Source organism: Thermobia domestica, chromosome 9 (genome assembly GCF_964235325.1).
Source record: "Thermobia domestica chromosome 9, izTheDome1.hap1.1, whole genome shotgun sequence".
Lineage (NCBI taxonomy): Eukaryota > Metazoa > Arthropoda > Insecta > Zygentoma > Lepismatidae > Thermobia > Thermobia domestica.
The window spans coordinates 56,991,517-57,018,395 of record NC_137462.1 but is presented as its reverse complement, the minus strand read 5'-3'; the positions used below and the strand labels follow the sequence as shown (position 1 = coordinate 57,018,395).

At 35.1% G+C, this 26,879-nt stretch overlaps 1 protein-coding gene across 1 annotated transcript; it reads right to left on the bottom strand.

The window, feature by feature from the left end:
- Positions 1 to 8,523: 8,523 nt before the first annotated feature.
- Positions 8,524 to 10,428, bottom strand: LOC145660817 (uncharacterized). Its single transcript, XM_081726236.1, has one exon. The coding sequence runs from the start codon at positions 10,426 to 10,428 to the stop codon at positions 8,524 to 8,526; it is 1,905 nt and encodes a 634-aa protein (XP_081582362.1).
- Positions 10,429 to 26,879: the final 16,451 nt, after the last annotated feature.

Below are 26,879 nucleotides of genomic sequence, written 5' to 3'. Positions count from 1 at the left end.
TTACTTACTTTTGTGCAGATTAGTAGTAGTAGTAGGAACGGGTTAGAAGCCCCGCAGGGCTCGTTATGTTGCCCTTGTACTCCATGATATAAGGCTCGTTTTGTTCCCCTTGTACTCCATGACATAGATTTTGTAACCAACTTAAAACAACTGGCTAGGATAGCGCGTAAAACAGCTGGCTAGAATAGGGCGCGAAGAAAACGTACTTCCGGGAGTATTACTCTCCCGAGCGGGTCGTAAAAACTAGACTCCAGGCTACATCCGCCACTGACGCGCTCCCGACTGTTACTTCAATATTTAGAAAATATAGATAGGAAAATATCTTCCTCTGTATTTTCATATTTATTGATTTCATGGATTATTCATTAGATAGTTCGCATATCAAATTTGAACATCGGATAAACCAAAGGGTCTAAAGTAATGGAGGGTAAAATTTTGCGAAATCTTATAGGATCATATTTATTGGTTTCAACGGAAAATGTAGAACATTTTGCAACTTACTTAACCACCTAGATACAAAAAGAACATTTGCACAAAGTCGGGCAGATCTATAACTGCTAATGGCGATGATATAAGGAAACATCTTCGCTCTTCGAAACAATCATGGAAATTAGTTTCGTCAGTGCTTTTTAGTTTTGGCCACCTTCTCGAGATTGTCAACAATGAATAGAATAATGAAAACTTTGTCTTGAACACCATACAATTTATGTCAAAATAATGTTTGTAATAGCTTTCAACAGTCACGTATACAACTATAGCTTTAACCCTAAAATACTAAAGTTATTATTATTATTATTATTATTATTATTATTATTATTATTATTATTATTATTATTATTATTATTATTATTATTATTATTATTATTATTTCACCTCTTAATATTAACCATGCGTAAATCTGACACATGCATAATTACAGGGATGCAAATAACCACTCGCCCACTTCGCCCGGGGCGATGTGATTCATCGGTGCGGGCGAGTTTTTAAAATCACTATTACAATAACGAAGGTAAGTAAATTATTTCTATTGTGAGATGTGGGCTAGTACTTATTTTCTTGGGCTAGTAAAATATTATTGCTTATTTGCATCCCTGCATTAATATATGCACTTAAATAAGCCTAGAAACAGGGAATAATAAAATAATCTATTAATGCTAGATGTAGTTTACTACGCTACAGGATATTATGATCTGTCAACTGAAAGTTTGTATGATATTTTAAAGATAGATATGCAGTTCAATTTTGTTATTAATCTTAACCCTTTGTTTCCCAAAGAATGCATTTATGAAGAGAAAGAAAACAACGAACTTTCAACGTCAATTGGCTATACAGTTTCAGCGCGAATGAAAATTCTGGAAATAATTTAAATCCCTGTCCTTAGATAGCTTGCAAAGTTCATACTAAGAGATGGTTTCCTTCTAAATCCACTAGGCTGCACGGAAAAAAAGAGTTAAAACTGTGGTTTCACACTGAAACCACTGGGCCGGACCAATATTAATATCAATCACAAACTTTTTTTAAAGTCTAAACTATAGTCTAAACTTCTTTTTTTGTTCATGTTCAGTTCTTTTGTTTACAATTTGAACAATTTCATTTCATGATATTCACCGTGTATTGGTTTGTTACACTTCCCACATAAAGGTGTTCATTTTCTCTCCACTGTTTCTCGAACAATGATAAAGAAAGCAGTATTTTAGGTTTTCTTGTCGAGTCAACTCCACTAGTTATTCTCTAAAAACTTGTTTATTCTATCTTTTAGCTTTCTGTTCACTTCTAGTCAGGGGTTAAAGTGGATCTGAAAAGGCAGGGGAACGGATGAAATCATGCCGTCCCCCGTGGCTGTCTGCCCATTGTAATTTTCTAGGAAGTGGAGGAACGCCATAGATTTTTTGCAAGTGGGGTAACAGCGTCCTCCCGCATTATCCCTCACTTTTAACCCTGCTGCTAGTGTAGAAAGTCGTTTATCTTGCCATGTTGTAGTAGCGTATATTGGTTCAATGGTTCGCGCTACCACTGACCTTGATAATGCGTTAATAATAATAATAATAATAATAATAATAATAATAATAATAATAATAATAATAATAATAATAATAATAATTAATAATAATAATAATAATAATAATAATAATAATAATAATAATAATAATAATAATAATAAGATAGTAATAAAGTAAATATCCGTAGTAATAAGCAAATAGTTGCTGAAGACACTATTGTTGAACTTCAGTTTCCAGACAGTTACCTAGGTAGTTCGTTATTTATATTGGAAATGAAATCTTTAAGTTTTACGTCCCATCCTTATGCCGGCTAGGTTAAAGGAGACAGTGATGATGAAATAATGAATGAAATGGTGGAATGAAGAAAGTGAGAGGAAACGGGAGAACCCCGAGAAAACCCACGCACATGGTGTTTGTCCACAAGAAAGCTCACTTGGTGCGAGCTTGGATCGAACCAAGGACCCCAGGCACCAGAAGTAAACGCTCTATCACTGAGCCACCGCAGCCCCTTCATTGAGCTTGGAGCTTAGCGTTTCTTTAACCATCTAGGCTATGTGCAGCTACAGATTGACGTAAGATCTGAACTACCTGTAATCGAACCTTGGTCTACCCAAATGCGCGTACCCTAACCATTTAACTACGAAGGAGCTTTTTAGAAGTAATTCTGAATTTAAGAAATCCCATGAAAGACCTTAGAACTCTAAAGAAGATTTGTCAATAATGGTAAATTTCGCTCAAAGGTTTAGAATGTTTAATATAATTTCCTTGATTATCACATATATTCTTCACTCACATTATGACCGCTGAAAACGGACTGCATCTATTAACTCAATAAAACTTCCCCAGTTTTTTTAAAACAATAACATTATGTTGCACATTTTACGCAAACTTGTAAGCGTAAATAAATCTGCGTTAACAAAGTGTGTAAAACTCATACTACTGTAAATTTGAGTTTTCGATTTATCATGTTTCGGGATTGCAGTGCGAAGTAAATTCAAGAAAAGAAAAAATATATCGATTACGTATTAACTTTCCTGCTAAATATCTCGGTCAGTGAAGTAATTTCGACAACTTATATAGTTACAACCAATCAATCAACATAATCAATTTTGTTTATCATGTGAAGATAAAGCAAAAATAGCATGAACACTCAGTGGCGGCGTAAGGCAAACTGGGGCCCGGGGCCAGTGAAGTAGATCGGCCCCGAGAAATCGTGATTTATAAACTTCTATTTTTGACATTCATTTACATAATCATTCTTTCTGTTGACTACTCCCCCCTTTCCCATTGGTGTGTGTGTTTAAACCACTTAATTTGGGATATATTAAATAAATTTGGGTGACATTCAGCATCCCTGTCTATTTTATTAACGCTAAGAACCGCCTTCAGGCTGGTATCTAAAAATAAAACCGGACCAGAGCTATCGTTATATATATTTTTTATTCATTTTTAAACAAGGGACACGATAGAAAAAGGGTTTGAGATACAAGTTTAACGGAAGCTACAAAGAATCCAAAATTTATCCTACATCTAAGTTATCCTAGTTTAAACGTGTACTGTAATTAGATAGAATAGTAGGAGTAATGCTCGTAATAATATATTTAGAGACAAATTTATGTGCAAAATGTAACAATGAGCTGATATTGAAAAAATCGCAAATAATAATATAACCGACGCGATTTTTAAATATAAGCTGTAAATGTAAGCAAGTTTCTTGTTCGGTTCTCGCCTTTGGTGTTCCTCCTGTACAATTTCTTATATGGCTAAGTTTGTTCATGGTTTCTTACCTGTCTGAGTTTACACTACATGGGTTTTATTTAATTAGATTTTATTCCTTCAATTAGCCCCATTCGCTTTAACATTCGGTTTCTCTCCAGTGATCACACACGATACCTAAACTTTTTTATTTTTTATTTTTATTTATTTATTTATTTATTTTTACCGAAGTATCAGTAAATAATGGCTAGAATAGATTTCTCTCCTGCCTGTCATCATTTATCTTTTACTAGGTTTCTCTTCAGTGATAATATACGATCTATTTAGTCCCACTGCTTTTGCTGAAATATCAGTGAATAGTTAAGCACTGTATGTTTCTCTCCTGCTTGTCTTTTTTCTATTGTTTCCATATTTCACACTTGTATTATGATTGCATCATTTTGTGTTTAATTCACTCATATTTATATTCTGTCACTTATGACTTTCTATTACCATTTACTAACATCCTTAGTATTAGAATATATTATAACAAAAAATCCTGAATATATTGAATAATTGGGAATATATCATAGATTAAGTATGTGAACACAGAATTCTACTATGGGTTGTACCACCCATCACCAGTCAATTGACAGATCTTGACGGCTTTTTATTATTCTTTTGGTACTTTTATATTTTTATTGTCTTAAGTTGAAACATGAAACTACTTTCAATGATATTTCCACTACCTTAGTAGCCTGTGTTCCACCAGCATTCAGAATGTTACCTTTCTTGATTTGGTTGCTGCGGAAATCTCAACTATATTAGATTTTATTTCATTTTCAATAGAAAGAATGGCCAGATTCGTGAGTCTTTCTTTACCAATTGTGGAGTGCAAATATGATTTTATCAGCTTAATTTGGTGAAAGACCGTTCACATGATGCGACAGATACGGGCAGTGTTATCAAACTCTGAAGAGCGGTTGCCAAACTTTCGTAGCTTCAATCCTCATTGAAGAAACATATTTCAGTATGCCTGGTGGAGAAAAGTCAAGTTGTTCTTTAGCTATCTGAGCACACCTTAGAGAATGGATTATATGCTTACAATCCTGAAATAATTCTACGCCGTCCAGGTCATTCGGGTAGAACAAAGCCAAACCAGAGTAACATGCTTTTAGTCTTTCCTCGCTCTCATCATCTAGCTGCTGCACAAAGTTGGCAAATTAAAAAAAAAAAAAGTTGGCTTTTCATCTACATTCAAACTCTTCCTTTAAATTTCTTACCCCCCCCCCCCGCAAAGAGCGTGGAACGTTTATTTTATTTATTTTTAATCTACATTCATTTTTTTCTTTAAATTTCTTTCCAGGTCCACAAGAGAGTGAGGACCTAAGCTATAGCTTGTTTAGCTTACACATAATTCGGCACTGATTAGTTTTATTAGACAGATATTTCTGTTGTTTCATCAGTTATTTGGTGTAATATCGATCGACAATTAATTGCGTTTACTTTTAGGGAAGGTGTGGATTGTAAACTTTGACGGCCTTTGTACGGCTCATACTAACAAAGTTCTTTAGCAATTATTTTTTACCTACCGTCCGGGGCCCTCCACGAAGTGGGGCCCGGGGCGAGGGCACCGCTCGCCCCGCCCTTACGCCGCCACTGTGAACACTCAGGTTGCTTTTCTTTTACATTAATAGTTGGGAAAGACGGAATAGTAATGTAATTCGGTCAGTAGCGTAGCCAGGATGTGTGTTTGGGGGGGGCAAGTGTTGTTATAGGTACATATAGAAACATTACAAACAAAGAAATATATAAACATAAAAATATATAAAAAATTACAAACGCCAAAGTACCAAAGTACATTGTCGGACCTCTTTGGGGGGGTGGCCCCTCTGGCCCCCCCTTCCCTACGCCACTGAATTCGGTTCTCTTGGAAGATATATAGTGTGGTGGAGAACGGCTTATACTCTGAGGAATGATTCGCAACCACCAAACTGTATCAAATTCAAGCCCTAGTCATGACTCAGAGCCCACTTTAATACCTACTAGGCCCTATCATTCATAATCTCGGTGATGGATGAGAACGAAAATCAAAACTCAAAATTTAAATTTTACCATAATGAATGCAATTAAATTTAACTCAGAAGTTGGTCTACCCATTTTCATAATTTACTTTTGTATATATATATATATATATATTACGGACTATAAGATGCACCTTAATTTTTAAGCATTTTTTAAAATACCGTTATATTTTTATCATATTTATTAGATGGTGGAGAGGGAGGAAGACAGTGTTAGCAAGCTTGTGAATCCCCGCAACTCATGTTCGTCGCATCGGTGCACTGCTGCTCCCAGTTGAATCCAATGTTGCCAGACAGAGATAGGTTACCCGTGACATCGAATATATGACCATTTTTAAGACTGGCGGGAATTTTAAATCAAACATTGGACATTTTTATATTAATTTCGAGTATAAGACGCACCTGAATTTTGGAGGCAATTTTTCGAATTAAAAAAGTGCGTCTTATACCAGTACTCCATAAAATATGGTATATAAATGATGGTTAAAAGGCACATTTAACAAAATTTCTACACCTATTGTCAACAGAAGTTCTTTCGAAAATGACGACACTGAAATATCACGCACTAGTTTTGTTCTTCAGCCTGCCAAACTGAAAAAATATTTTTAAGATTTTGTTCTTTGACTCTTATTTCCACCGTTATTGTAGTGGCTTTTAGACTTACAAATAAACAGAATGTAATTATTCTACACCATTACAAAAATGCTCACCAAAACAAAAATTAATATAGACTTTTATTTTTATATTTAATGTTTTTTTTTTAATTTTCTCGCTAAATATAACACCAAGCTCACACCCATGAATATCTGAGAAACCAATGAGTCGCTCGGCAACCAGGGGCATCATTTAGCGAGGGCAGGAGGGGCAATTGACCCCCAAGAGTTTGAGAAATACATATACGTTAATTAATTGTCTACTGATATACTGGTACAAAACGTGAAAATCTTATGTTCGTGTTGCTCTTGCCCCCCTCAAGCGAATTGTTTCTAAGGTGTTGTCACATCTATCGAAATAGCTGCATATGAAGCGACAAAGAATACACACAAAGTTATCAGCGGCTGTATCTTATTACTAAATTGTAACATTATGAATCTAAATTACTTTGTACGGTTAATTTCCTTTCGCAGTGTTCTAGGCTACCGCCGTTAGTCCCGGTAGTCTGGATGGATTAGAGTTTAGCGCTCCTTTCAGCAGCGAGGCTATATGAAACGTAGACCTACAGCTTAATGTGGAAACCAACCACATGAACTTCCGAGAATCGAACCTGGATCACCCGCGGCGAAGACAAGCACGCTAACTTATATAGCCAGGAGGGGCTCGAGCACTAGAAGTTGTGTAATAAGAAATGTTTCATCTAAAATCACTTTTACCTATTAATTTAGTTTCGTCAACGCAAAGAACAGTTAAAGATTTCATTCCATCGGATCTCGTAGAACTCGCTGAGTTGTATATAATCTTTATTAATCTTTTTTCTTTACATTACAATTTTCCAGAATGCCTTCTCTCTTGCGCTCCAGTTGACAAATATCGTTTTGAAGAATAATTTGAGCTTCAGAGTCACTTAATATGGAGTCCACATCATTTTTGTTGTCAGACCAAGAGAATTCTTCGAGAAATAAATTACTAAACTAACCACTAAAGGCACACTTGGCACCACTATTTATGTGATTCTAATCGCCCGTTCTTCTGTTCCGTAGCTGAATCGCCACTTCTGTTTACAATACGAGATGGTAGGCGCGATACAGGAATAAATGTGATCTTCCATATTAAATAACAGGAGCGCTCTGCTGTATGCCTAATGTTACTGGAATCTTCAGTTCATAATTCAAATGGTGGAAGCAATCATTACATACTATGTATGGCGGATTAAAGTTAAAGATGCACAGAATCGGAGGATAGGACTTCTGGAATTGCAGATTTACACCCTTGAAATAAACCTACTTAACACATAATTATACCAATACTCTTAGACACTGTTGTAAATATATACGAAAAAGATGTGACTTCTGAATCTGGAATTGCAACATTATTTTCAGGGGGAATTATGGAAGGCTTTACGTGTACTGGTTCTTTGTTTCTCATGTTGTATTATTATATTTTATTTCTTGTGTATATGTTTTTATATAAGTTTTTGCATCTGTACTTGTACATTTAGAAACCAATGAATAATTGTGATGTATATAATATTATGTGTATTCTTTTCCTCTTCCTAAATACACAAATAAATAAAGTAAACGAATTCCGATTATTCTCATATTATTATATCTATTAGAGGATTGTCCAACAAGGAACATCAATTGGAGAGGGTAGAGGTCAATTACCTCTCTGAGCTTGAGAAACATGCATTTTAATAAATTGTATACCAATTTACTAACGAAGACCCAAAACTTTTATGTTGCTGTACAGTCCTGGTAAAATCTGAATGACGTTACTATGTCTAACTGATACAAATTAATCGATAAATTACTTTTTAAAATAAATAGTTCAAGTAATTTTGAATAGTCCTTCTTTTAGTGTATTACAGTCCATTTGGCATCGTTTATAATACTCATAGTTTCTTTCCAATACTGCACTCGGTCCTCGTCCTTTGGCCTCCTTACCTAGTTGTCTCTATTTCTATTTCTATTTAATAAACAGTAGAAAAATCATCTGGATATTGCACGAAAATAAACATCTGAACCACAATTTCCTACATGTAAAAAAAAAAAAAAAAGAAAAAAAAGAAAGAAAGAAAGAAAAAAAGATCATGGATGTACCAACTTCCTACTACATTTGTGCTTAATGAAAAATACTGCAACTTCACCAACAAATACTCCAGTACTCAATGTTAAGCCTCCAATTAATAACATAATTGTGCCTGTTAAATGTTGAGTTGAAATATAAACATTGTTTCCCTTTCCAGAAAGCGTAATATTCTTACGACACTCCAGAGCATATGATAGCATTATCTCCTCCTTCCATTCGAAATATAAGCCACTTTCAATGAGTGCAGATATGTTTCTTTTAAACACTATTGTAAAAGGAGATCCTTTAGCAAAGAGAATCATCATTGGAATAAATGTTATCATTTCCTCTACCATATGAAACAAAGGCTTTCCTTCTGAATCCAGATACAAATGGGAAAATAGGAAAAATTCATAAACACGAGTGTCTATAGCAAATGCAATATCACGTTCTTTAAGAGATCTTTCAAATAGTCTCAATAAATTCACTTCTGATTGCCATTTCTGGTAAATAGCTTTCATGATTGGGTTAGATTTGTCACTGAAATACGTTTGCAATATAGGAATTCCCTTGGGAGTCAGACCTGAATCGACAAGTTCTGCCATGTTATTTATAGGAGGTAGGGAGCTGGGTTTTGTCAGTAACCCTACTAAAGAAGCTTGATAACACGAATTGATAACGTATGTGCAAAACACCCACATTATAAATAGGTATCTCTGGCGAAATGAACGTGGTTGCTTTGCGAGCGAGCTGTTTAATAGAACAGAGAAAGTTGAGAGAAATGGAATCCTGGCAAAAATTAAATCTACTTTAGTAACTTTATAACACAATACTATTAGAGTAGCTACAGTTAAATATCCAGCAGCAATTAAAATCCACATGAACAAGTTAAATGGCAGGAATACAACCATCCATCGTGGCACTAGCCTGGATTTTGGCACAATCCATACTACGTGGAAAAAGTCTGGAATGTATATAGGATCAAAATAAAAAGTTCTTTCGTGTGTTGGTGCCATAGGTCTAAATATACCACTTGTTATCCCGTAATACACATCCCCTAACATCACTGTAAAAGTCCCATTATCTAGTCTTTTACCCTCATAAACCCTGTGGGGTGACACAACTAGCTTGGGCTGGAAATTCATGTGTTCAGAAAGCTCGTTTAACATGTATCCATAGATTCCACCAGGAAGCACTTTACCATCGGAGGACTTTCGTACAGCAAAATAGGGACAGAAATCAGACACAGAAAGTGAGAATGTACATCCATGGAAGTCATCATGTTGTTCTGGGAACAAGTCTGAATTATGGAGGAACTTGCCATGTTGCCAAATGTCTAAAACAGTTACAGAATGTTTACATGTCTTCTCAGAATATAGGTGGAAAGTTAAAATCTTAATGGTCACAAAACTTTGTTCAATGTTGTGTTTCTTGTTTGAATTAATTGTTTGTGTGGACGGGACAACTATGATAGTATTATGCATATACAATTCTCTTAAGGCATTAGAACTTATTCCATTATATTTCATATTTCCTTTAACTACTACTAAGTGCCTTGATGATCTAACCCAAAGTGATGTCTTAGTTATGTTTTCTGCAATAAACTTTAACGAGATCATGTTGTTAATTATGACAATTATATTCCATTGAAGTTTTTTGGACTCTAATTTTGAATTCACTTTCTCTAAGTCAAGCGAGTCAAAATCTAGTACAACATGACCATCACCATAATCCCTCAAAATGTCAATAATATCCAACGTTTTGTTTTCTGTTATGACAATAACTGGACCTCCACAATTAAAATATTTATCTAGAATGTTCTTGACACAGTTCATAAGTTCAGTAGTTTGTGGGTTAGTAAATTTCTCTAATATGTTTCCTGTCACATATCCCAACCAAAGGATGAAAAGAAGAATGGAAGTCATCTTCTGAATTTAAGGATCCTGAAACAGTAAAATGCACTCACATGTCAGTATTGTGATTATATTAATGCAAACTTTGATTATTACAACTATGATTAGATTTCTTGAATAGCTATAGCTCAACAATAGAATACAATCAATTGATTAATACCTTCAATTGATTAATAGAGAGTCTCTGTATCGATTCTTAATTATTTTTGGAATTTTAAATCGAAGTTTTCTGTCTTTAGAGAGCTCACAAATTGTGTTCTCGTGCTGGCTGAACAGGGAAAGTCCTGTTTCATAATAATAATAATAATAATAATAATAATAATAATAATAATAATAATAATAATAATACACTTACTGCAATATTCTGAAAGTCTGAAACTAATATCGGACAAATGACCTCATATCTATGAATCTAAGTAATATTTTATACATCATTACTAGTAGTTCGCAAACAAAAATAAATATTCGTTAGCTTGTTCTCAGCACGTATGTGTACACATATTCACATATGAATAATGTGTTTCCCTGGCAGGAAGTTCTTTATTTATGAATTCTTCGTGTTCATGCATGTTTGCAGTAGCCATACAAATATGCAGATTTTATCGTTCTTTTGACAATACTAGTACAAATTATATTGTGTAAATATAGAAGAAATGGTTTCCTGTCATATCCAACTATTTACTGTATTTATTAATGGAAATATTCATTAAGTATACAAAGAATATTCAGTAAAAGACTAAAGAGTAACGAATACACTACTTTAAAAAGTAATTATAATGTGAAACTGTTCCAAAAGTCTCTAATTAATTTCAATCACGAATAGAATAGGGCTCCCATATTTAGAGAATACGACATCGCGATACTTCATGAACATGTACAGTGCGCCCTATATTCATACGTTGTGCACTTGATTCTTGCTGAAATATGAAAATTATTAAAATAATAGACCAATACTCACCAAGTGAGTAACAATGATTACACCCTGGCCGGTGAACGATGATTTCTGACAGCTTTGCACAAGGCCACGGCGAGCGAGCAGAAGACAGCAGGTCAACCAACCTTAGGCTCAGAACCTGTCGCGTCTCCATGGTAACCACCACACTTTGCCAAACTTTCACTCACCCCCTCTCACCCTTCACTCGAAAGCACGATTCTCCCCTTGCGCGAGAAGCACATGGCAATACAGCACTCCTCAGTCGTCCTCGCGAGCTGAGCTGTCAGAAATCATCGTTCGCCGGCCAGGGTATAGGTTATTCCTATCAGTGGAGTCACTCACTAATAAAAGCGGGATTTTTTAAATATCGTATGATTAATATTAATTCATAATATTAATGTTTGGGAGGAAAACCGGGACATTGGGAATTTCAAACAGCTCCGTGGGGACAGTTGATGCAATTCAGAACTGTCGGCTAAACCCGGACGTCTGAAAGCCCTACTCACTCATAGCGTGGATACAATTGGCGACAACGAAAGATTCGAAAACATTTAAAAACATCCATTTACTTCAGTGGAATTCAAACTCACGATGAGTTGAGCCTTGTAATCCCAAGCTTAGAATCCTAACACCCGAGACTACTCGGCTATTACCACCTGCCTCCATTTGACGACGTCGATTACCGACGAAATTGATATCAGTGATATGCCTGGTCTGATTCTTTGATGGTTATTCTGTTTATTCACTGTGATATTCTTTGGTTTATATGCTTGAAATATTTTGACGGCTACTACTTTAATCAGAAATCATTGCAATCTAGGGTTCTAGAATACAGCAATGAATCTCCTCAAATTACTCCTAAAAGTTTAAAACAGTGCTACGTATTATATATAAATTTTTGTTCAACTTTATCCATTCATTCTATACATAATTACTCGATGTAGTGACATTTCAAATAAAAATAGAGCTCCTTCGTGGCTAAGCGATTAGCGTACGCGCCTTTGGCGTGGGAGTCCCGGGTTCGATTCGCGGCGGGATCTCATGTTCGGATTCCATGTTAATCAGTAGGTCCCATCTCATATAGCCTCTCTGCTGAAAGGGACGTTAAACTCAAAATCAACTAAACTCAACTCAACTCAAATAAAAATAGTTCATACCGGACTAGTCACAATGCGTTATTTACGGCATTAATGATAATCATTGAATAACCTCTATAGTGCGTATAATTGAGCCAAAATGTATTTCGTAAGACACATGAAATTATCTTAAAATATTTACCATTGTCTGGATTCACTTTCCCCAAATCTCTACTGTGCCATAACTTTACTACGGTACGTATGTCTATTAGTTAGCAGTTACAACTTTGGAATACGTTATGCCTTCAAATGGACTGCCTAAATCTACTTTCTACTATAATAAAGTATTTATTCAATAAGTAAAAAAACATGCATGCTTTACCCTCATCGTTCATGCGAAACTTCTACGATTCCTTAGCCAGGACGTGATAGACAATGCATCTAGCCTCATATCAACAACATTTTTCTGTTCCACTAATCATGTCTTTATCAAAGGTTAGTAATAATAAGGCGCCGTTATACATGGTATGACATGTTCTCCTCTGACAGACAGACAGCAGCATTGCTAATGACAAATCTATTGACTTGCGTTTGTTTTTTCTTCTACTGTTGGTAATACATAGAAATTATCGTTATTATATTCTTTTGTAACACATACGTTATCAAGTATTCATTACTATGTCAGTCAACAGTTATACTGCACGTAAATTGTTTTTCAAACTAGGAATTCGAGAAGTGTGAGAAATCTGTGTGAAATAGCGTCAGTCTTCATTAAATTGTTATGTATTTCATCATCAAAATTTTAAAAACGTTATGAACTCTGGTAAATGGATAATCGATCTACAGACCTTTTTTTGATTTTCAATTCTTAATTTTCAGGATAATGCACAATTAATACCATATTTACTTCCAAGAAACAAGTGACATAACGATTGCAGGCATGCGTCGTATGTATTTCATAAGTATCAAAAATCTACCTGCTTTTGTAAGGATATTATAAAATAGAGGACCTGTTTATACAACAAAATCGTGAAGCTATACGTCACAGTTTCACCACCCACAGTCCGCCCACTAAGATTGCAGTGTTTTGAGCCAACATTCAACAGCGGAAACGAGAGTAGCCAATCAGACATGCTGATTCTGGGTAGTCTTTTGCCTTCATTGAGTTAGTAGTATGAAGATACATCTGGGCAGATTCTCTATTTTATAATATCCTTGTGCTTTTGTGAATTTCTCTGAATTCAGGAGTTTCTGGAGGCAAATCCCATATGCACCAATGAGCTTTAGGATAAGCAACATTCTGCGCAAATAGTTGGTTGAGGTTAGCTATTTTCGAGTGTAACGTTTCTTTTTAGCACCGAGACTATATGAGATGTGGTCTTACCTACATCTTAACCTTGAACTCGAAACAAATTAGCTACGATCGGAAGTAGAACTCGGACCTTCTGCACCAGGGGTATTAACGCTAACCACCTAGCTACAAAGGTCAAACAGTATTTAAAATCTTAGGAAGTAAAACAATTTGACACTATAAAGCAGAACAGGTATATAAATTCAGGAACCAATCAATATAGTAAGCGTAGAATGTAATATGAAATTGTAATACAATTCGAAAGCAACATATTTTCCTCACAAGTAAACAACACTAACATATTTTATTTCTAGGTCGTATTATGTACTTCCTAACGTATATATGACCTTCTAATGTGTAGTGTTTTATATGACATTCCTCTGTGTATTTATCGTTTGGACAAATAAAATGTCGGCAATCTTACTTTCACACCTTCTAACCCGAAACAGAATATTTTGGAAATGGTTTGGTGTGATATAATTATATTTGTCGTATTTTGTTAAATCACAAAAATTGGCATTGTATTATTGTTGCAGCAATTGCGCTCGTGAGAGAATTCACATCGGTAGATTGATACAATTTTTATCGTTAAGAGGTTAAGGAAAAACTTTCTAAATATCCTAATTCTTGTTTAGATTTGGTGCACTTCCTTCCGTTAACTTGTAACGGTAAATTATAATTGTTTACACATGTATCTTCCCTCATGAGCCTCCAGTGTGCAACAGTTTATGTAAATAGTGTCCGTATCGCCTTAGCAGAGTGCGACTTATGGGGCGTTTACACTTGGTCGATTTAGTCGCACGACTAAATCGATTTAGTCGCACGACTCAATCGACTCGCCGAATTTGCCACTAAATCGAAGCAACTAGGCCGAATGAGATCGATGGATGTGTTCAATTATTTCAACCACAGAAAATAGAACGTCTTTCAATTCAGTTGCCAGTCGATTAGTCGCTTTCGATCAACAGACGATTAAGTTGAATTCCCGTTTACACGGTCGACTAAATTGAAAGTGACGTCAATTCAACTGAATCGAACGCAAATCGACTAAGTGTAAACGCCCCATTAGATTCAATATTTGGTTCCATTTAAGTGCAAGTAGTTCAGTGCCTGTCAAACTTAAGATACAAATTACATATGAATCGCTGGTTTGAGAGACGTCAAAGGTCAGCCATATTCCGAAAATGAATTTACATGAGCTTTGATTCTTGAAAGGTGCCGGTAGCTACATCGTTGTGACAGGGGTTAAAGTGGATCTGGAAAAGTAGAGGGACGGATGACAACACCGCGATGCCCTATGAAAATTTACAGTGTACACACTCTACAGCACTCTCTTTTGACTGAAGTATCACAATAAATTGAGTAACAAATCAACGCTCACCAAAAGTGAGTTACAGAGAATAGACTATTCCAATTACTTGAGTATCGATGACTGATAAATGGGCTATTCTTTAAATATCGCACAATTGATACGGTACTAACTATTATGTTTTGGGGAAAAAATATGAACGGCTCAACCCTTGAGTCAGCAATTCAAACCTCTCTAACTCAGCTTCTAATTAACCTAGAGATATGATTTTGGTATGTATCTCTTCAGAAAGAATGGAACTTTCTAATCCTGTGTATATCATTCATGTAATGGGTCCCGCCGTGAAGGGAGAGGGAGGCAAAGTTGGGTGTTTATAGCTTTCCCTCTCTCCCTTAAGAATTTGGGGGAGGTACCCCCCTGATGGAGCTACAAGGATAAAAAATGGCATCCATAGAGACAAATGAATATACTTACTAGCCATACCCAGTCCATGACATTTGGGCTTGAGAGGGGTGAATAGGAAGGGGTATTGAATTTACCCTTTTTCTTATTGTATATTTTCTTATAAAGACAAAAAATATTTCAAATTTGAGGAACATTGTTATTCATCGTACACAAGAAAAAAATCTCACATTTACGACAGATATTTGGGACAATGATACACAAAAGTCAAACCCGTCGGTTCAATACGAATGGAAAAAGAAATTCGGAACCCCACACCTACGTGACACATCCTGTATATTATTAAATATCCACTGTAATGTACTCTCACGTTGAGAGCCCTAGCGACATTCCTAATTATCACAGACTCACAAACCATACATCGTTGAAAACCTTATAGACCAGCCATTCCAACAATGTAACTTTTGTGTGTCTCGGGCCAAACCAGTAAAAGAAGAAGAAGACGAAAGTCAAAATTTTGGGTGGAAAATCAAATTTTTCGAAATTTGTCGGACAATGGCAACACTGTTATTTGTCGTACGCAAGGAAAAAAATCTCAGATTTACGCCAGACATTGGGAACAACGATATAAAAAATGAATGGTGTAGGTGTAATAGGAGTGAAGAAAAAAATTCGGAACCTCGAACCTACGTGAATCATCCTGTATTTTTTCGATAGATTGTGGTATACGCTAATATCGGCAGGCTTGGCCACGCTCCTAATTGTCAAAAACATATCAGCTATACCTCGTTGGAAAGCTTATGGATCAAACATTCCAACAAGGTAACTTTCGTGTCTGCCGGGCCAAACTAGTAAAAGAAAAAGAAGACGAAAATGAAAATTTTGGGGGGAAATTCAAATTTTTCGAAATTTGTCGGACTATGGCAACGCTGCTATTTGTCGTACGCAAGGAAAATAATTCTCACATTTGCGCCAGACATTGGAAACAACTATGTAGAAAAATGAAGGGTTTAGGTGGAATAGGAGTGAAGAAAAAATTCGGAACGCCGACCCTACGTGAATCATCCTGTATGTTTTCGAGAGATTGTGGTATAAGCTAACATTTCATTTCATTTCATTTCATTTATTTGCCTGTTTCATTAGCTTACAAAGCATGAGAAATTCTCATGTAAGCATTACAGTTGTCAGAAAGAAAAAAAAACATATACAATATTGTCAAGTACCAGAAGTATACATCATGCAATCTTTCTAAAAATACAAAACCACATAATTAGGTAACTGTTTGTACCACACCAGGCATGTACTCACGGGTAAGTATCTGTTTCCAACTCTTCAGTTAATGAGTCATTTAAATATTCTTTAATTGTGTAATAGCACTTTTCAGTGAATAGATTATATAAAGTCTTACCAAGAATGGAAACATTGGTCATATTTTTCAAGTACAGAGGAAGTTTATTATACAATCTGACACAATTCATGTACACGGTTTTGCTTATATTAGCATATTTTTGATGCATCACAAATATGTCACTACCTTGTCTTGTATTATGGCTATGAACATTTTTATTAAAGATAAAAAGATGCTTGTTTTTCACAGTAAAAAGAATAGATTTATAGATGTATAAGCTGGGGAGTGTTAAAATTTTTGCTTCTATGAAAACCTTTTTACATGACGATTTTGTGGGTAACCCAAAAATTATTCTAATCGCTTTCTTTTGCAATCGGAAAGTGCTTAAACTATTTTCAGCAGATCCCCAGTGTATTATGCCGAAGTTAATTAATGAATTAAACTTGGCGTAGTAAAAGCTAAGAAGTGCTTCTCTCGATACAGTACCTTGAAGTTTGTATAAGGCAAAACACACGCTACTTAGTTTCTTGTTTAAAGTGGAGATATGAGCAGACCATGAAAGATCATCACTTATGATTACACCTAAAAGCTTAGTTATGCAAGAATATTGGAGTAAGTTACAAGATATTTTTATTCTAGGTGATATACGCGGTTTTCCTGGAAAATGAAAATGTAAGAGGATCGATTTATCATGATTTATAATTAACCTATTCGCTGTTATCCATTTTACTAATTTGTCCGTAAAAATGTCAGATTTCCTCTCAACTTCTTCTATTGATTTTCCTGATATTATCATACTGATGTCATCAGCATATAGAATACATTTCGCTGGATGCATAAATTCTAACAAGTCATTTATATATATCAGGAAGAGAATAGGACCCAAAATGGAACCTTGAGGAACACCTCTGATTACAGTTGATAAAGACGAACAAGTTGTTTGATACCCATCTGCAGCTAATTTTGATATTTGTACCGCTTGTTGCCTACTGGATAAATAAGAGAGAAACCAGTTGTGAGCTACTCCTCTAATACCATAAGCATACAACTTGCTTAAAAGAATAGCATGATCAATTGTATCAAAAGCTTTGGATAAGTCGATGAATAGGCCAACAACATATTTACTGTTTTTTAATTCAAGAGCTATATTGGACATGTAATCAAACAAGGCTGTTTCAATACTTTTCTTATTTTGGAAGCCATGTTGTGATGGTGATAGTAAGTTACATGACTTTAAAAAATTGCAGAGTCGTGACTTCATCACATATTCAAAAATTTTTGAAAACGTGGAAAGAATGGAGACTGGGCGATAATTTCTTACATCATGCATACTCCCCTTTTTATGGAGAGGAATTACTTTTGCCACTTTTAACACTGATGGAAAACATCCTTTCTCAAGAGATAGGTTTACTAAATAACAGAGATGATTTACAATGAAAGGAAAACAAAATTTAATAACAGTCACTGGAACTTCATCAAAACCTGAAGATCCCGAATTAGACATCTTACTCAATATTTTCCGTAACTCCTCTACTGTTGCTGGAATTAAAAAGATCGTATGTGAATGCATTTGAAATTTCATCGAGTCGTCATAACTCGCTTGTATGGGGTCAGGTAATGGTACACTATCTAGAAAATAATCATTGAAGACATCTGCAATCCGCTTAGGTTCTTTAATAATTTCGTCCCCAACTTTAACATACTCAAAGTCGCTCTTTTTGTTGTTTGTTCTACCATTTAAGATTTTCCACATAGTTTTAGCTTTATTAGTAGAATTAAGTATTGTGGAGCTATTTGATAATAATTTAGCTGTTTTAATTACTCTTCTGTATATTTTCCTGTACTTAAAAATATAATTTTGAAAGCTGTGAGGAAGTGATGTATTTATTTTGAGTAATCTATTATATCTAAATAGGTTACTTTTAGAAATTTTAATGCCTTTAGTTAACCACGATTTAGTGGACGACGTCCGGATTTTACGAGTAACTTTTGGAAACGCCATATTGAAGTAATGTAAGAAAGTTTCAAAGAAGTATTTAAACTTATATTCAGTGTTAGACGTATTGTATATGCCATTCCAAGACTCGTGAGAAAGCAAGAAATTTAGATATTCCATATTATGACTGGAGAAAATTCTCTTTGTAAGTGTGTATACTTTAGACTTAAGAACAGTGGTATTGTTTAAAGTGATTTTTAAAATAATCGCATCATGATCAGAGAAACCGGGATCAAATACTTCAAGGTTATAGGCAAATTGATTTTTACTAATGATGAACTGATCTAGCGCACTTTTATTATGACGTGTCGGTACATCCACTAGCGCTTGGAGATTGTACACATTCAGCAGATCTCGTAGATCGGATTTCTTTTTTGCTTCCACTATCCAATTTACATTAATATCACCACAGATGATCATTTTTTCAAAGTCTTTTCGTATGAAGTCCAAAAGACTTTCGAGTTTCTTTAAGAAAACAGTAAATATGCCGGATGGCGACCTATAAATGCATATAATACAAATGTTAACACTTGGTAATTTAATGGCTACAGCTTCAAAGTTAAATTCACAGGTAAATTTTGTAATATCTATTTCAGAAGCTTTTAAACTGTTGTGAACAAAGATGCATACACCTCCACGTTCGTGTGAAACACGAGAGAATTTAGTGATAAGATTAAAGTTTTCAAAATTGACCTCCTTAATAAGTGTATCATTTAGCCAGTGTTCACCAAGACAAATAACCTTACATTCTTTCAAATCATCAGCTAAAAGTACATCAAAGTATTCGAGATTATTCTGGATCCCTTGTACATTCTGATGAAAAATACTTATTGTATTAGCTATCTTGGATTCGAATTTTCCATCTGGTGTGCTAAAAAAGTTACATTTTTTACGTTATTTTGTCCGGCTGCAAACGATACTGTATTATCATTGCTAAGACCTGTACGGGGGAAAGTAAGAGGAATGGGATCCCTGTTCCTGTTCTGAGCCTTAATCATATTACTTAAATTTTCACATACATGACGCTTTCCTAGATTATTCAAATGTAAACCATGATGGGTGTGAAATTCTCGTGGAAGACTACTTACATCTAATAACTGTACATTTTTAAATCGACTACAAACTTTACTAATGATGCTATTTGTTTTATGTACTTCTGAGTTAACACAAGAACTCTTCAATAGATCATGCCGGTGTGGCAGATTAACTACTATTACATTTGTATGAGTAAGAGTGCTGAGTGTAGTCTTCAAAACACGGACAGCATCTTCAGACTCATTTTTTGACACATCATTAGTGCCTCCTATAAGTACAACAGTATCAGTATCTGAGAATGATTTCTGGTCCACACATGAATTTACAACGTTATTTAGTTTTGCACCAGGCTTAACAATACCTACTACGTTCATATCATCACACTCCTGCATTAATCTGGAAGCAAGACCACGACCGTGACTATCTCCTACAATGAACACCTTCCCTTGCACTTTTTTTACCCGATTTACTGAAATTGAGTTTCCATTTTCAACACCAAAACATGACTTACTGCTTGAATCCTGTGACGGAAATCTTGGGCGATCCTGCTGGTTTAAATGATCCACACGTCGCACTTGAATAGGCCTATTTCCTAGGCTAACTTGCTTTACACTATCACACTGGCCACTTAACTCACTGAATCTGTTTTTTGTTTCAATATTATAATCGTATTGTAGACCTGATACTTTATTACCCAGTAGTTTACCCTTAGTATTTGAGTTGCACACAGTGTCGTGTCTCTCTGCAGCTTTGACACTCCATTGGCAATTTGCTCTTGCACTTGCGTGGTGGATAGGGCTACAAATGATTTTCGGAGGGCTAGAATTTCCACTATATTGTGATTTCCTACTGGAAAAAGATGGTATCTTCGCGCTGTTATTAGGTTCACTAGTAGCATTTGGGACTTCGGCCGTTATTCTTACGATGTCGCTCCAGGTCTTTCTATTTTGCCTTGTACTTAACGATTCTTGACCCAATTGTTGAAATTTATCTTGGCGTTGTAGTTGCTGGATATCTTGCGCTAAGAGTTCGACAACTTTACGTAATGAATGTAGTTCCTCAAGAAGATTTGAAACAAACTCAGCTGAAATTGATACCTCACTAAGTTGATTGTCATTTGTTTTTTCACAGCTACTACACGACATGCAAGACCAGGTTAAAATATTGGAATTTTTGTCAACTGCACTGCACTGCACTTACCAAAATGAAAGAACTCCTTGCATCTTTCACACTTTATGCCGTTTTTCAATACTCTTTTACATTTACCACATTTAGTATTAACTGTAAAATTACCTGACATATGGGACCCATTTATACTGTCCAACACACTGTCCGCCATTTTTTAGTTATTGCCAGACTTGGACACGTTCCTAATTGTCAAAAACATATCAGCTATACCTCGTTGGAAAGCTTATAGAAAAGATATTCCTACAAGGTAACTTATTGAACAAACAAACAAACACACACACACACACACAGAGAGAGAGAGAGAGCGAGAGAGAGAGCGAAAGGAAAACAGTTATCGCCTCAGAACGCACCGTTCTATTTTTAGCCTGGTCAAGGTGAGCTATAGTTATCAGTTGAACCTAAGGGTCGTAACCCCCGTGAAGTTAGCGACCAAAAGTTTAATAAATCGATATTTTTTTAGAGTTCTGAGTAGTACTCAAAGAGTTCTAGAGTTCTTGCTAGGTTAGACCAATAGTTCTGGGTAAATAAACATTTTATAGCGATTTTAAAATTTTGGTGCTAACGTCACGCAACACCAAAAATCTTAAAATGTCTTAATTTTTTTAGAGTTCTGAGTAGTACTCAAAGAGTTCTAGAGTTCTTGCTAGGTTAGACCAATAGTTCTGGGTAAATAAAGATTTTATAGCGATTTTAAAATTTTGGTGCTAACTTCACGCAACACCAAAAATCTTAAAATGTCTTATTTTTTTTAGAGTTCTGAGTAGTACTCAAAGAGTTCTAGAGTTCTTGCTAGGTTAGACCAATAGTTCTGGGTAAATAAAGATTTTATAGCGATTTCAAAATTTTGGTGCTAACTTCACGCAACACCAAAAATCTTAAAATGTCTTAATTTTTTTAGAGTTCTGAGTAGTACTCAAAGAGTTCTAGAGTTCTTGCTAGGTTAGACCAATAGTTCTGGGTAAATAAAGATTTTATAGCGATTTTAAAATTTTGGTGCTAACTTCACGCAACACCAAAAATCTTAAAATGTCTTAATTTTTTTTAGAGTTCTGAGTAGTACTCAAAGAGTTCTAGAGTTCTTGCTAGGTTAGACCAATAGTTCTGGGTAAATAAAGATTTTATAGCGATTTTAAAATTTTGGTGCTAACTTAACGCAACACCAATGTTAGCGTATACCACAATGTATCGAAAAAATATAGGATGATTCACGTAGGTTCGGTGTTCAGAATTTTTCCCTCCATTCCTATTGAATCTAAACCCTTCATTTTTTATATCATTGTCCCCAGTGTATGGTGTAAATCTGAGATTTTTTTTGCTTGCGTACGGTATATAACAGCGTTGCCAGAGTCTGACAAAATCTGAAGAAATGTATTTTTGAGAAAACAATGATTTTCGTCTTCTTCTTCTTTTACTAATTTGGTCCGAGAGACACGAAAGTTACTTTGCTGAAATGTCTGTTATATAAGGTTTCCAACGAGGTATGGTTTGTTTATGTGTGACATTTAGGGGCGTCGCCAAGCCTGCCAACGTAAGGGTAGAAGAAAATTTCTCGGGAAAATAGGAACAGGATGATTCACCTAGATTCTATCTTCCGATTTTTTTAACCTAGCTATTGTACCTTTGCCCTTCATTTTCTGATATAATTATTATCAGTGTCTGGCCTAGAGGTCAGAATATTTTTTCTAGCGTACGACTAGAAACAGTGTTGCCAGACTCTCACAAATTTCGGAAAAAATATTTTTTTCACTTTTTCTCTTTCTTCTTCTTGTTCTACGGGTTGGGTACGGTAGCCTGAAAGGTTATCTTACTAAAATATTTGTTTCATAAGCTTTCCAACAATGTATAATTCATACCAATGGAAGAATTAGGAGGGGCTAGGACCGCGAAAGTTAAGATCTACGATTTTCTTGAAATCCCTGCCCGTCCTGAAAAGGTTATACAAATCCGGGATTGTCACGGCTAAATAGGGGCTTCTGGAAGCCCTTGTGTAACCTCAAGTTAATTGGTGAGAAAACTTCAAAAAATGCATGATAATACAATGTAAATAATTACAGCGGCTAGGTTTCGGAACAACAACTAGTTTGTATCAAGAATAGAGATGCAAAAAAGCCGGCTTTTTTGAATCGATGGTTTTTTTCACATAAAAAGCCGGCTTTTTTGGGAAAAAAACGAGAATTTTGGAAATTTTGGCTTTTTTCAACTTCATGATTTTTCTATCTAAATAGCTTTCTTATAGTATATTCTATAGTTAGATAAAAATTCCATGACCTGAATGTGATATTTCGCTCTGAAATTCACCATCAAGATGGATGGAGCACATGTTTTACGAATTAAAGCTAACATGAAGAATGTAGTATTTGAGGGTAATTTTAGAGGCTATTTAACTTTATTTTAACTTTTGAGTTATCGAAATCTTTTTTCTTCTCTAGTTTGTCATCCGTGTTTCATTTCTAAGAGCTTTTAGTACTCTAGCTTCTAGCGCAAAAGTTAAACTTGCCCGTTTTTCTATTTATCCGTCAAAGCGTACGTTTTTCAATATATCCGTCAAACCGTACTTCCACATTTCTGTTATACTGTAGCTGTGAAGTGATTTAGCAATAATTTTCCGGACACAACCTTGAATACCAATTTATACAAATAATCAGTAGCGGATTTAGAAAAGTACTTTAGGAGGGTTTTTTCTGATTGTTTCGTTTCCTAAAAAGTCCTAATTTTATTTGGGAAATGCTTGAAGTAAATGAGTACAGGCATAACTAATATTTCGTTTCGTTTATATGTTTAGCAATAATCTTCCGGATACAACTTTAAAAATCATTTTATACTGAGAATCAGTGGCGGATTTAGAAAAGTATTTTGGGAAGGGTTTCTTACTAATGTTTAGTTTTTTTAAACATTCGTAATTTTTATTTGACGGGAGCTTAAAGTTTATGAGTAAAGGCATAAATAATAGATATTTCGTTTGTTGCAGACATTCCGTAACTTTGGGGAACGGGCTTCAGTCCGAAAGACCGCCCCCCTAACCTTCGCAAAACCGTCACTGCTGGTAATTAGTAATAATAACGATTTAAAAACAATAAAAAAGGAAGTCGCCCAACTCACAGTACACGCACTATTTCTACATTCACAAATGGAATGAAGAAAAGCTTTGTCAGAATGGTCGAATGCTGGTTGAATCCCGGACTTCCCGATAGAAGTGCAAAAGCTAATCACTCAGTCATGTTTGTTGTGCAGTTGTATTTATCATAACTTAAATATATTCCGTAGTCTTTTTTTTTGGGGGGGGGGAGTTCCGTAATGATATGTTGAATCCCTATTGTTAAAAATTCAGAAAACTTGAGGATTGGGTAAACTGTGATGGTGGTTCTATAAAACTTAACTGTAGAATTTCAAGAATATACAGAACCAAAAGCTCTAGATGTGCAGCCTTTAAGTGTATCATATAAATCTAAGTATTTCTCTTATGTTTTATTTTAATTTTATTTTGTTTCAAAAAGAGGGTATGGAATATTTTGAAGTAAAAATACTACATACTATTTTGCTAGTTATTTGTGTATTTTTTAAAAAGAAGTGTTTACTTTTAGGGTTGGCTGATTTACACCAACTTTTTTTTTAATAACTGGTTTAAATCACAAAAATAAAAAGAATGAAAAATGCGAATCGTGTGAACTTCATGGTAACGTTTCCAGATATCAAACTACCTGCAATAGTTTTATTTCCCTTTCACCTTTTAATCAAGGTGTCCCATGTTCAATTCTCGGTCGAACCACAATCCTTCTTTCATGCGTAACCCAAGTAGCGGTTCGGATGTCAGTTTAAGCGAAAGTCTTCTCCTTGATAACCTCGGTATTTCGTAAGGATGTTAAGCCTAAATATACGAAACAAACCAAATTGTATATTTCTACATGCCTAAATGCGTGTTGTTTTATAAAGAAGCCAATATTGCTTAAATATATTGATAGAAATTGGCAAAATTTATCGATTGCCTACGTAGCTTCCAACATTAGCTTGGATTGGACTTTCAATGATATCTACGTACCGGTACTAAATTTGTAATTTAATACCTCAGTTTTAGCGTACTGATTATGGTACGTTGACCTTTAAATTTTACATGCAAAGCAATAACAGGATTTTCCCGTTATTGTCTTACATTTCAAGTAATGACGGGATTTTCCCAATGGCTAGGGCGGGAGATTCTCAACTTAAGAAATTTACTGACCGCACTTCTTTAAGCTTATGGGAGTTCTTCCGGCATAACCCCGCTGTTGCATAATAACATCAAGGCGAAACAAACTTAGGCTATTTCTGTGAATATGTAATATAAATACATAAAGCAAAAAATCTAAGTCAAAAAAGCCTGGTTTAAACCAAAAAAGCCTGGTTTAAACATCCCCCAAAAAACGGGGTTTTGGCATTTTCAAAAACAACCACGGTTCTTGCCAACTCTGCTTGCTTTTGTATATAGGAGGTTAAAAAATTCTTATTATATACATTGGTTAATCCTGTGGAATTCATAATGTAAATATGTTGAAGAAAAATTGTTTGAAATATTTTTTCGAAATTCATAGTTTATTTTCGATGTTTTATATTATTATCAGCATCAACCACTAATTAAATGATTTTTTGTGTTATAGAGAAGCGATACAAAGTCTGTTTTATCAATTTAAAGCAGTATTTTGAAAAAAGCCCAAAATTTCCGAAGCAAAAAAGCAAAGCAGAAAAAACCGAGTTTTTTTCCAAAAAAGCCGGTTTTTTTCCGAGCCCTTGCATCTCTAATCAAGAACGGTCGGAATCAAACGGGAACGGAGAACTACGAAAGAAAACTTAATATAACATACAGAGATTATAGTGAATGGAACATATCAAAATTCTAGAAACTATTTCATCCTAACAAGCTACATCGTCACCGGTTATGTTCTATACTGGAGCGGATTAAGGGCAAAGCCAATGGAGCCCAGGCTTAAGAGGATCCCAAAAATCCCTCTCTTTAATACTAAACTATAACAATCAACTTACTATATTATAGGCTTCAGACCATACTAATTTTTGTTCCCACTCGCTACTTTGCGGTATCGCTAGAGTTAAGTCTTCTTCCTCCAGCGTCTTCACGATACTTATTTTGTTGTGTTGACCATTTGGTATGTATTTGGCATTTGTGTATTGCATTGCAGTATATCTGCAGTATATGAGTATTTAACTGTTAATAATGAGTAATTAAACTAATTATTGTAAACTTGGAACACATTAAAATATTACAGCATAGTTCTCGGTGTTTCGATAAGCCTATGAGCCTGTGGAAGGCAGTAAAGAAAGCGTATGCGCTGGAGTTATTTGTAACATAGGGACCCCTTGAAATAGTCGGCTCTAGGGCTTAAAAATTCTTAATTCCCCCTAGTTCTATAACAACCAATATGTACATTTGTTTACTATCGTGTGAGTTTATAATGTTTTATTATCGGTGTCATTTTTCTTTTGGACTTGTACAAGATAATTATAACATTTGTAGAGCTGCGCTGGATAAAGTTAATACTCACTTGGTCAAAAAGTTCCGGGAATCACCACCGTATGGAGCTCTCAGTCACCTGATTTGACTTCTTTTTGGGGGTTTGCCACACCTTCCTGCGATATTCCCTCCCAATTTGAACATCCTACTTTGCCAATTTGAACATCCTAGTGAAATTGACGCATTTGAGTACATCTGTTTGGATGCATGTTTCGATTTTTAGAATGGAGGTAATTTTGCAACAACGAATGTGTATTAAATTTTGCGTTAAAAACGGATTCAACGGTGCACAGACCTTGGAAATGTTAGAAAAGTGTTTCAGCA